General features: G+C 36.7%; 1 protein-coding gene across 1 annotated transcript; it reads left to right on the forward strand.

Annotated features, from left to right (window-relative positions):
• The first annotated feature begins 838 nt into the window (after positions 1-838).
• On the forward strand, positions 839-9,231 carry LOC110443917 (zinc finger protein 184-like). Its single transcript, XM_021488378.1, has 2 exons — positions 839-1,055; positions 5,907-9,231. The coding sequence occupies exon 2, from the start codon at positions 6,036-6,038 to the stop codon at positions 8,775-8,777; it is 2,742 nt and encodes a 913-aa protein (XP_021344053.1). The 5' UTR covers positions 839-1,055; positions 5,907-6,035; the 3' UTR covers positions 8,778-9,231.
• The last annotated feature ends 2,522 nt before the right edge of the window (positions 9,232-11,753 follow it).

Below are 11,753 nucleotides of genomic sequence, written 5' to 3' on the forward strand. Positions count from 1 at the left end.
CATAAATACCATACAAAAACAGTTCAATGCTAAAATATACCTTGGGCTTATGCCATCATGAAATGACATAAAATTTAGAGTTAAATCATGAATTTAAGTGTTAAAGTTGGTTAGCACTATTTCTCGGAATGTGCAGGCAGGGTATTTTTTCATTTTTTTTCACACGAAGGTTCTCCATGGTCCCTTCTTGTGTATTTTGAATTTTGGGGATGATTGGAAAACCGAGATGGCCGACAGGTGGTCATCTTGAATTTTGGAGTAAAACTGTATTAGTGCTATTGCTCAAGAAGTATTGGAGGGATCAGGGACGTATAATGGAATATACTGTCCCTGGAGGGATCTTTCTCAAATTTCACATCAGGGTACCTCTTGGTTCCTTGTTACGCATATCAAATTTTCGGTCTGATCTGAAAACCAAAATGCTAAAAATTGGTCCTTAGTTGTGCACGTTAACTTTCGAGGTTGATCAAAAGACTGATTAAAATGGCGGACACGCAAACTGATCAAACAGATTAGAGAAAATTAAAGAAGAGAAAAGATCAAACTGACATAAAACTAATGAATTCGAAGATGGTGAGATGGTTGGCACGTATATAACACATATATGGCTTTATACGTCTCTGGTTGGCGCCAAGATCCCTCTGGGATATCTTGTTATGTCAACATAAATGTCATCTGAATGTGGCAGTATTATATTGTGACAAAGCCATACGATGGTAAATACATATATGTCAAATTCCATAAACATGCTAAAATGTTGGCTAGCATTGTTAATACGGATCACTGATTCCGTGCCCGGCTTCGGTTTTAAATTTACTAAGTATATTGACATGAGTTATCTCCCCTGTTTTATTGTGATGGAAGTTGTGCGATAAACAGACAACCATTGATTCGCTGCCTGTGACCTGTGCCGGGAGTTTGCGGTTCGGATTCATCTTCTTTGACTTTAAAATTACTGACCGGTCAAATGTTGCACTCGAGAAATGTTCCATGTCCATAAAAAACAACTATCAGTTCTTGATGGCCGTGTGTTGACACCGCCCATTAGTCGGCCTGTAAGTTTTGTCTAGTTCTCGAAACAATCTGTGCATTCTTTAATGATAATACTTGACAACATTGAAATTATTTAATTTAATTACTGTGCATCAATTGAACGTCATCATGCTAAGGTCGTGTCTTATCCTGATAGTTTGACGTCTGGACATCTATAAGTATAACCACCAATTATGGTTGCGTATTCTAAAATAAAAACCAAACAGTGGTTTGGTACATTTACAAACTAAAAGGATATCGCTCGTATGTTAGCTATATATAGCTTGTTGTGAACTGTGATATGCTCGAATGAAATTAGCCTGTTAAATGTGAACAAAAAAATAAAGGTACCTGCCTACCAACAAGTTAAATAATAATAATATTTATTCAGGTAAAAGGCAGACATTACCTTACATGTTTATCACATTTTGCAAATAGGACATAAATATATATATTATCACAGATGTTATTTATAAGTTATTTATGCCATAAAACTGGTAATCAGGCAGAGTGTTAAAAGCTGGATTGGATTGGATTAATAATTTAGGCCTTTATCTGGGATGACCCATCAAGCCATATTGTGGCATACTTCCAATGGGGTCCCTTAACTTAATTAAAGTACATAACTCATATTATTGTAATAGAACTCTAGATGTTTAGAATTTGAATGTTTGAAAAAACTGCAGGAGTTGACCCCGGAACCTTTACATTACAAATGTAAAGCCTACATGTACATCTTTACCAGTGTTGCCATACAGGGATTATAGATATATACAAGCACAGCATCAAAATGGGTGTCAAATTAAAGGGCCACACATAATAAACATAAAAGGGGAAGGTACATATATATATATTCTAACTTCTTAACCAAAACAGATCTTTTGGTTGCTTCAACCTCATTTATACATTTTACAAATGTATATAGAAAGGGATAAAATTAAAAAACAAAACAAAACAAAAACTGAATTGAACTCATCTATGCAATTATAACTGATGCAGTGGTATACTTTAGCTTAATTTAAAAAAAAACTGTTCCACATTGAAAATATTGGAGCAAAAAGGGCTTTCCGAACACACTATCATTAAAAAGTACCTAATCTATATGTTACAGTGTGTCGGATTGGTTTAAACACATGACCACAGGAGACAAAACATTGAGTCTCACCTTCACATAACCAAGTCTCCCTCACACGATCAAGACTCCCTTTTAAAAAAATTGTTTTGCTGTTGAGTATCTCTCGGAGTCGGAGCAGGGAGCGACACTTACACTAGTCCGCTAGTCCTGGACTAGTAGTTTTTAGTGTCTAACCCTACAGAGCCTCTCAGTTAGGTCCTGAATGTCTGATGGTCTTGAATTCGAATGTGTGATGGTCTTGGATGTCTGATGGTCTGGATTGTCTGATGGTCTGGAATGTCTGATGGTCTGGATTGTCTGATGGTCTTGAATTCGAATGTCTGATGGTCTGGAATGTCTTATGGTCTGGAATTCGAATGTCTGATGGTCTTGGATTGTCTGATGGTCTGGAATGTCTGATGGTCTTGGATGTCTGATGGTCTGGATTGTCTGATGGTCTGGATTGTCTGATGGTCTTGAATTCGAATGTCTGATGGTCTGGAATTTGAATGTCTGATGGTCTTGGATTGTCTGATGGTCTGGAATGTCTGATGGTCTGGAATTCATTCGAATGTCTGATGGTCTGGAATTCGAATGTCTGATGGTCTTGGATTGTCTGATGTTCTGGAATGTCTGATGTTCTGGAATGTCTGATGGTCTGGAATGTCTGATGGTCTGGATTGTCTGATGGTCTTGAATTTGAATGTCTGATGGTCTTGGATGTCTGATGGTCTGGAATGTCTGATGGTCTGGAATTTCTGATGGTCTTGGATGTCTGATGGTCTTGAATTCGAATTTGACTGCCAGAACAATAAATGATGACTGCAAGCTTAAGTGATCCTGGTAATGTGTACCATTGAGTCCTTGTTCCTTTTCGAAAAAATAACATATTTTTTCTCAAGGGGGTTGGCAACACGATGGTGATTTAAATGATCATCTATAAACAAGATTCTCTCATGTTGTCAGGAGGCACAGTAGTCTAGTGGTAGGATGCCGGGCTCGTGCCAGAAGGGTGGCGGGTTCGTGTCATGTCACGGCACTGTGGTGTATCTGTGGACAAGATACTTTACTCAGGGATTGATCTAGACTGATTTTACTACCGAAATTCGGTAGTATTCCCCAACGACTGTGTTTTCCCCTTTGAATAAAAAACAAATTCCCCATCAAGAAAAATTCCACATAAGAAGGAGAAAGTTTCCCCAAAATAGGGGAAAATAAATATAATTGTCAATAAAATTGATTAAATCATTGTAACATAAAAAAAAACACCTCACAATACTGTTTATCTTGTATCTGGGATCACTTTTCATCCGAAAGCCCCCGCACCCCCCATCTCGTGCTCTTTCCCCGGCTCCAGCCTGTGGCAGTCATTCGGAGGCCTTCAGCCTTAAGGCCTGGCGACTGGATATTCCCCTCATTTCAAAATGGGTAGTGTTCCCCAAATCCTAGATTAGCCCCTGTTACTGATCTGCTTGTTCCAGTCTACTCAGCTGTAAATGAGTATGTGGTTGGGCAGTGCTAGAATTGTAGAATGCTAACTGTGAGCGCCGAAATGGCAGCACCAACTGTATGCTCCCCAGGGAGTTGAGAAAGATATTGGCTGGTTGCAAAGGCTCTATAATTACATATTTAACCACGGATAATAATTTGTGAACCACTTTGAGACGACCTACGAACTAGGTTGTGATAAAGTGGTAAAAACAACCTCAAATTATTATTATTATTAAAATATTTGTTGCCCTTGTAGCCTAGAGAAAAATATATACCCTGGTAATACTGATATCAGAGAAACAAATATTCATATATCCTTTGCTTCATATATCAAAGGTACTGGGAATTTTTTCAGATATATTGGAAGGATTTTTCTTTGGTAAGTGCCAACCAGCAGTTTGTAATTACTTTGTATTAAAATGGCAATTAAAACTAGAATGCAGTATTTTAAATGAATTTTTGTGCAAGCCAAAACAATAATTTTCAGAAGTCTCAAAGTTTGCTCTGCAAAAATTACCATGCTAAAATATAGAATATTGGCAGTATTTTTGATGAAGTAATACAAAAAACCCAGATTTACAAGATTCTGTATTCATGTGTATAATAACCTACATGTACATGGATGCATGACCAATTCTCTAATAGATCCAAGCACAGTTTTGAGCATTCAAGAAGTAAAGGATACATGTTACACACATACAATGTATCTTAAACTTACACATTATAACCATGATTATACCCTCAGAAGTTAGGTTGGAGGTATACTAGAATCATTTTCCTTGTCTGTTTGTCCGGAGAAGATGATAAAAACTTGGAAGGACAACTCCTCCTGAACTAACTTAACTAAACGTATTCGACAAAACTTTATCGTAGACCTGTGTCAACCTCTAAAACCTCAAATGTCCAATGAGGGAGAATTAAAGTGCATGAAACGCCATTGAAACTGCTTTGCTCTATCTTTTCCCTTTTTATGCATCAAAATAACTCCAAAAAGCATTAACTTGATTCAGAAACACCTATTATGATCATTACCCCCCCCCCCTGCACAGTAACTAGGAGATCATTTGACTGCAGGATGTTGTAGATTTTGAGTTTGTGTGATTGGTAAATTTTGGTCAAAATGAGGGAGTCTTCCTCCTAATGAGGATGGGTTGACAGCTATGCTTTCTATGCATGGTCAGTACTGTACAATTCATATAGTTGCACACCTGACGTTAATATTTTTATTTCAACACTTTTTCCCCATATTGCCTATTATTAAATTGGAATTTCAATACCTGTACATGTCCACAGACATATTTTCCAAAACTAAACGTGTGACAAATTACAGGAAAACTTTCTGGGAGTGATACACATGGAATATACTTTACATCTATCGGCCAACTTTTAATTTTTTGGGATTAAAGATGTCAGCCATGGCCTCTAATTTATAATTAGCTGAGACAATAACATTTATTACTCAAGCTCTATGGGGCCATTTTATTTTTATTTTATTGGGCAAACCATAGGAAATGAATTGTATAAATAACAAGGTCAGTATTCAAGACGGCCCCTATGGCCTGAAATTTGCTGAGACATTAAAAACTTCAATTGTCAAATGGGCAGGAAAGGAAAAATGCACAGCCAGACCGGGATTCAACCTTTGGACCTCCAAACTCTGGATGAATGCTCTGATCAGTTAAGCTATTTAGTTTGAATGATAAGTTATTAATAAACAGTAATTAATGGATTTAATATATTTTTCATGTTTTCATATGTTGGGTTGATATGATTTACCGTAGCAGGTGCAACCCAATTCTTGAAAAGTGAAAAATATATACCGTATCTATCCATTTTGGGTATAAGCGGATCTAATAAAAGGGGAATGGTCCACATTACAGTTAGTTTGAATGATAAGTAATTAACAACCAGTAATTAATGCATTTAAAATATTGTTTCATGTTTTCATATATTGGTACGCTTCAGAGCTATCTATACCTTGTCGCCAGCGTTCGACAGAGTACAGGTCTGCAACATTAGTATACATATACATATATATGACTTCTGGATACAGTTCTAGTTTGTTTTTGGGTTATCTCCCTTTCAATGCTTTCAAATCTGTCTTCAATTTTTCCAAAAAATGAAATCAGATTTTTTTTTATTATTGATTTCTTTTGGAAAGTAGTATATATCAATGCTGGATAGAAATGTATATGTTGCTGATGATATATCATTTATTGTAAATATTTATGTGATTTTTAACATATTTGACTGTTTTTCTTTTTTTCAGGGCAACAGGACCTCAAGCTCATTTGCCATGAACCAGCTGGGAAGCTAAGAGTTGTCTGATTGACATGATGTTACTGACGGTATGTGAAAAGCATTTCAGTGATTGACAGCTGGAAATCTGAGTGACGTGATGGCACTGACAGTATCTGACAACAGCTTTACTGGCTCTCTGGAGGGCTCCGACAGCAATGAGTCGGAGAGAAGTGAGTCGTATGCGATGTACCTCACTGTTGGAGATGGAGGCTACGGGGTTTCCACCGCAATGTTGGGAACCATTGATCCAGGTGAGGACGCTGACACCGAGGATGAAGGCCAAGTCAGTAATGCAAGCTTTCGTAAAGAACAGGAAATCGAAAAGGAAGCCAATGTCAATACTTCTAACAGACCATGTAAAGAAACCTCTGAAAAGTCATCTGAAGGTAACCCTTTACAATTGCCAGATACATCAGATGCCCAAACTTTCGTCAGTAGTATGCCGTGCACTGACACTACAAACGTTCTCCCGTCAGGTGGTGTTGTGGATGATACACATCTCAGTGATTCTGGTGATAATTCTAGTGACACAGAAAACTACAGCTTAAATTCGGATGATAATGAACCAACAAACGACATGGAGTTGGACGACGACTTTGATGGACATTCCGCCGATGATCAACAAGTAAACCCCGATGGATGTATTAAGAACTTAAGTGTTGCTATAAAGACTGAACCAGAATCTCCTGTCGACTCGGATTCATCAACAGAGGATCAATCTGTCAATACTACATCTCCAGGTAAAGATGTTCACTCAGATTTTTCACCGTCAAAAGCATTTTCACTTCGGTTAAATCTCTTCCAAAACAAGCCAGTTAATGAAAGACAAAACATTGATTTCCAGACGTTAGACAACGTCATCGCTGCTGCAGTAAGTAAGACCTACAACAAAGAGACTGACGTGAACGGTAGCGAGCCTACACAAAGTAAACAAACACCTAAAGTTACTGACGCTATCCCCAAAAAAGCAAAGCCAGTTGAAGAGACGAGGTCTGGGGTTGTCGTTGTGGACGTGCCAATACATATAGAAGGAAAGCTATTTCATAGCTGTAGTATTTGTCACAAAATGTTTAAAACACCCAAGGAGCTGCGTGTACATTCTCGGGTCCACACTAAGGAGAAACCATATGCATGTTATGTTTGTGGTAAGGCATTCCGACAACAGGCACACTTAAATAGTCATTACAAAATCCACAGTGGAGAGAAGCCGTACTCATGTAATCTTTGTTCGTTGTCTTTTACCGAGAACTCAAGTCTAAAACGACACATTCGTATACATTTAGGTATTAAACCTTACAAGTGTGATATATGTGATGATGCCTTTGTCACGTCTTACCTGTTAAAGACACATAAGACAAGACGACATGAAGAAAAGCAAAATCGCGCTACATTTACTTGTGATAGATGTCCAAAGGTTTACACCAGCAAGGAGACATTCAACAAGCATCTGAGAAGCCACGATCCAGACACTCGAATCTCTTGTTCTTACTGTGGCCAAGTGTGCCTGACAAGCTCCCATCTGAAACGCCATATTAACGTTCATACAAGAACGGACTTGTGTAACCTCCAAACCAAAGATAAACCTTTTGAATGTGGAATATGCCAAAAGAAATATTTCAACAAGAAGCACTTGGAACTACATGTAGTTCGCCATACTCAGACAGAGTATTTCTCATGCGATACTTGTGATAAAGCATTTGACACTCGTTACAAATGGAAAAGACATGTTCGGCGTTCGCACTTTGAGAAAAATGGCGAAAGAACAAATGAGCCGAAGCTGTTCAGATGTCTTCTGTGTAGCAAGGTGTTTAGAACTAATGAAAATCTTGAATCTCATATCAAACGTGTGCATGATAAACCCATGATATACAACTGTGATTTGTGTGAAAGGACATTCTTGAGAAGAGACGCAATGCTTAATCATAAGGAAAGCCACTTAGGACAGACATTTCAGTGTTCCCTTTGTGACAGAAATTACTCCACTTCCATGACGCTCAAATCACACATGCGCAAGAAACATGGTAAAAAAGAAGGCCGACGACCCACAGGAAAGACAGTCTCTGAGATAATATGCGATTTCTGTCACCGAGCATTTTGCAATAAAGCTTCCCTTAAAGAGCACGTGAGAACACGACACTCGGACAACATTCAGCTGTTTACATGTTCCCTCTGTCAAATGAAATTCACGCGAAGAAACTCCCTACAGAGACATATGAAGAAATCCTGTCGCATGCTGAGCCCAGATCAACAGAACCCTGATATGGCACATGAATCGAGTGACAACGACGCCAGCACCAGCCCAGATATGACAAATCATAGTGTGGATATGGATGCTGACCCGGATTTGGCTGCCAGAGGCACCGACATGGATATGAGTTTAAGCACGGACATCATGTCGCCAAGTGCTGAGGATTCCGATGATGATGGAGGTAGTGATACAAACGTTGAGCAGGACTACGTCTACTCGCAACAGGAGGACATCGATACAACCTGTCCTCAGCCAGATTCTAGGACGCTTGTCTCAAAAATAACTTGCAATAATGACCAGCATCAGGAAGATCAATTAAGTTGTGATGAACATGTGACAGAAGGCAAGCCCATTTTTAGTACAATTCACAGTGCTAACATACAGCAACAGGAGAACATCTCTAGCACTACTGTTCACCATGGTAATATACAGCAAGTCAATCAAAACGATTCCGGTCCAGAATTGCCACAACGGGGTAAGGCAAGTGACTGTTTGTCAGAGAGTCCACACTCTAGTCCTAGTCAAGACAAACACCCTGATGTCCCAAATTCACCGGAACCAGGCATAAATGATGGAAATTCCTCACCATGAGATTGAACTTTCTAGAGATACTGTAAACATACTGATTGTAGCGGTAGTCTTATTTTAGCACATTTCACGCTTTGGAATAGCTCAATGTAGGCGCCAATTGAACTTGCTGTATATTGTTCTCTTATGACTATATATTGTTCTTGTGCCAATTCCTCAATGTACTAATCTGTTAAAATGTGTTCTTGCGCTAAAATTCGAGTCCGCTAACATAAGACTATTTACAGTACACACATGTTCATTGAAGATTTGTAACATTTAGTTGAATATATTTACTTAAAGACCAGTCTAGTATATATTGGTTTAGATTGTTTTCTGTAGTCCTGACATGTGATATGTTGTACATTAGATAACGTTTTGTAGTAACATCTTCGACTCTTCAAACCAAAATTTCATGTTGAGATCTTGACTCAAGTGATAAATATGATATTGTAAACTTTTGTGTAAATATCAATAAATGTATAACTTTGATTGATAGATTTAGATATATAATATACAATTTTGTAAATAAATGTATATTAATATTTGTGTATATATTATTACATGTACAATTGTATGAAGAATAACCTTGATGGTTTTGATATTTGACATACATTCAAATATTGTCCAAGAGTATTTTTGGGTGTTTGTAGAGGCCTTACTTTACGAGACTTTAGGATTGACCTTCATTTCGACGACATATACGGTAGTATGAAGGCAGGGGACAACAATCATATTCTTTATGGAGCTCTAACAACTGCGTTCATGCTACCATATATGCCGTCAAAATGAAGGTCAATACTTATATTTACATCATAAAAAAGCGGGTTGCTATGATGGTAACTACGGTAGCCATGGTTGCTAGGATATTGTATACGTAGTTCCAGTGAATCAAGAAAAAACAAATTCGTATTTAAATTTGAATTAAAAAGGACGTTATCAGAAAAAAAGTGAATTATGCTCTAATTATCATAATCATTTGAAGATTCAAAAGGACGTTTTATATTTTATAAACATTCTGAATGAAGATCATTTGAAAATTTGAATTCAAATTTAATTTTAATTTAAATGCATGGATTGAACAACCACATTAATTACAAATTGCATTTGTAAGCTTGTTTGATAAAACAAATTATGTGACTGTATTGGAAACTCTAAAACAATATTTTAAACTATTCTGTTAAAATTAGGTGAGTGATTGTAAGACCCATTATTTTTAGGCCTCATGCTTTTTTGTTACATAAAGACAATTATAGCAAAAGAAATGTTCTTACTGAAATTTTTCACAAGTTCCTTAAAGAATACAAAAACAGCCATGTTGTCGGACATTTAATTACTTATTTTATAGTTTAGTTATCAACAATAGTAACCAAAGGGAATGGTCAGCTCAGTGGCCAAGTGGTTAAGGCGTCTGACATTCTTCTACCACTAGCCCTCGACCACTGGGTCGCGGGTTCGAGACCTACCTGGGACAGCTGCCGGGTACTGGTCGTAGGTTGGTGGTTTTCTCCGGGAACTCCTGCTTTCCTCCATCACTAAAACCTGGCACATCCTTAAGTGACCATAGCTGTTGATAGGACGTAAAACATAAACAAACTGTGTTTAACAGCATAAGTTGAAAATAAGCATTACATCATCCATTGTAGATTTTTTTTATTTTTTTTTTATTCTGGAAATGGAAAAAAAAAATGTAATATTTTTTGGGTTACATTTTTTTTTTTTATAAATGGATGATGTATACATACATGTACCAGTATACTTTAGCACTTAACATGAGGTCAGATTATATCCATGAAGGAAACTTGGGCTATTACTTCAACCAGTAAACTTCAGTACTAAAGAATAGGTCTGAATTGTATCAACAAAGATATATTGGGTTTTTATCAGTTTACTACCATACTAAAAAAATTGAGAAGTTGTACCAAAAGCGAGAACAGAGAATATACTGTATTACCAGTAAAATACTAGCCTGGTCAGATATGTAACTCCAGTATATATGATCTCCTGTTACATCGTGTATTTCTGTGTTTATGATTATTGTCGTAAATGTTTTCTTTTGTCTTCATGACTATATAGTTATATACGATTTTAATAAGTTAAATAAGGAGAAACAAATATACTCAGAAATGTTCTGATACAAGTTGGGCTTGATTTGGTATTGCAATTTGTAATTTACACTACAGAGAAACAAATTCTGAATGTATTATGGTATATATAATTGTAATGAATCAGATGTGTTGTTGTCATTTGTAGGAAGTCGCTATTAATGGAAGAAATTGCTCTAATTCTTACTAGCTAACATAAATGTAGATTGATTGGAATAGTGAAAACGTGATATGTAGCGTGGAAGCACGATCGCAGAAACATAAAAAAATCAGCATCGACAAACACATGTGGAATAATGTTCAGATAAGTGATATTTTACGATATGATGGATGCATTCTTTAGCTTTGTATTGAAGAAAAATATTATTTTGATATTGCAATATAATATTACATACATATTTTGAAATGCATAGATTGATTGTCTTTGTTGGAAATAAGCAAAATATGAAAATATATGGTATACTGTAAGAACTTGTGACATGTAAAAGACTTGTGTATAATGTTCTCTAAAGATTGAACCTACCAACGGTTTATGAAAAATGTCTTGTAAAATATATAGAGGAAGTGTCATTTCATGATGTATGATAACAGGCCGAATGATGGAGCTTTTGCCATCTGGTATCATCTATTGTAATACAACCCCCCCCCCCCCCCCCCCCTCTCCCCCATATTTTTTCATATATAGAAACTTTATTTATTATGAAACAAGGTATTTCAACTTATATATATCACTCTTGTTGGGCTGGATATTATATTAGCGCTATATTTTTTTCATAATTGTTGTAAAATAAATAAAAATTATATATAATGAATCTAATAAAAAAAAAAATTGCAGTAGATTATGCAAGATGGCAAAAGCTCCAAATGTGAGAGGAAGCGCAGTACCCGAAGAAAA

This window comes from Mizuhopecten yessoensis, unplaced genomic scaffold, assembly GCF_002113885.1.
Source record: "Mizuhopecten yessoensis strain PY_sf001 unplaced genomic scaffold, ASM211388v2 scaffold716361, whole genome shotgun sequence".
NCBI lineage: Eukaryota > Metazoa > Mollusca > Bivalvia > Pectinida > Pectinidae > Mizuhopecten > Mizuhopecten yessoensis.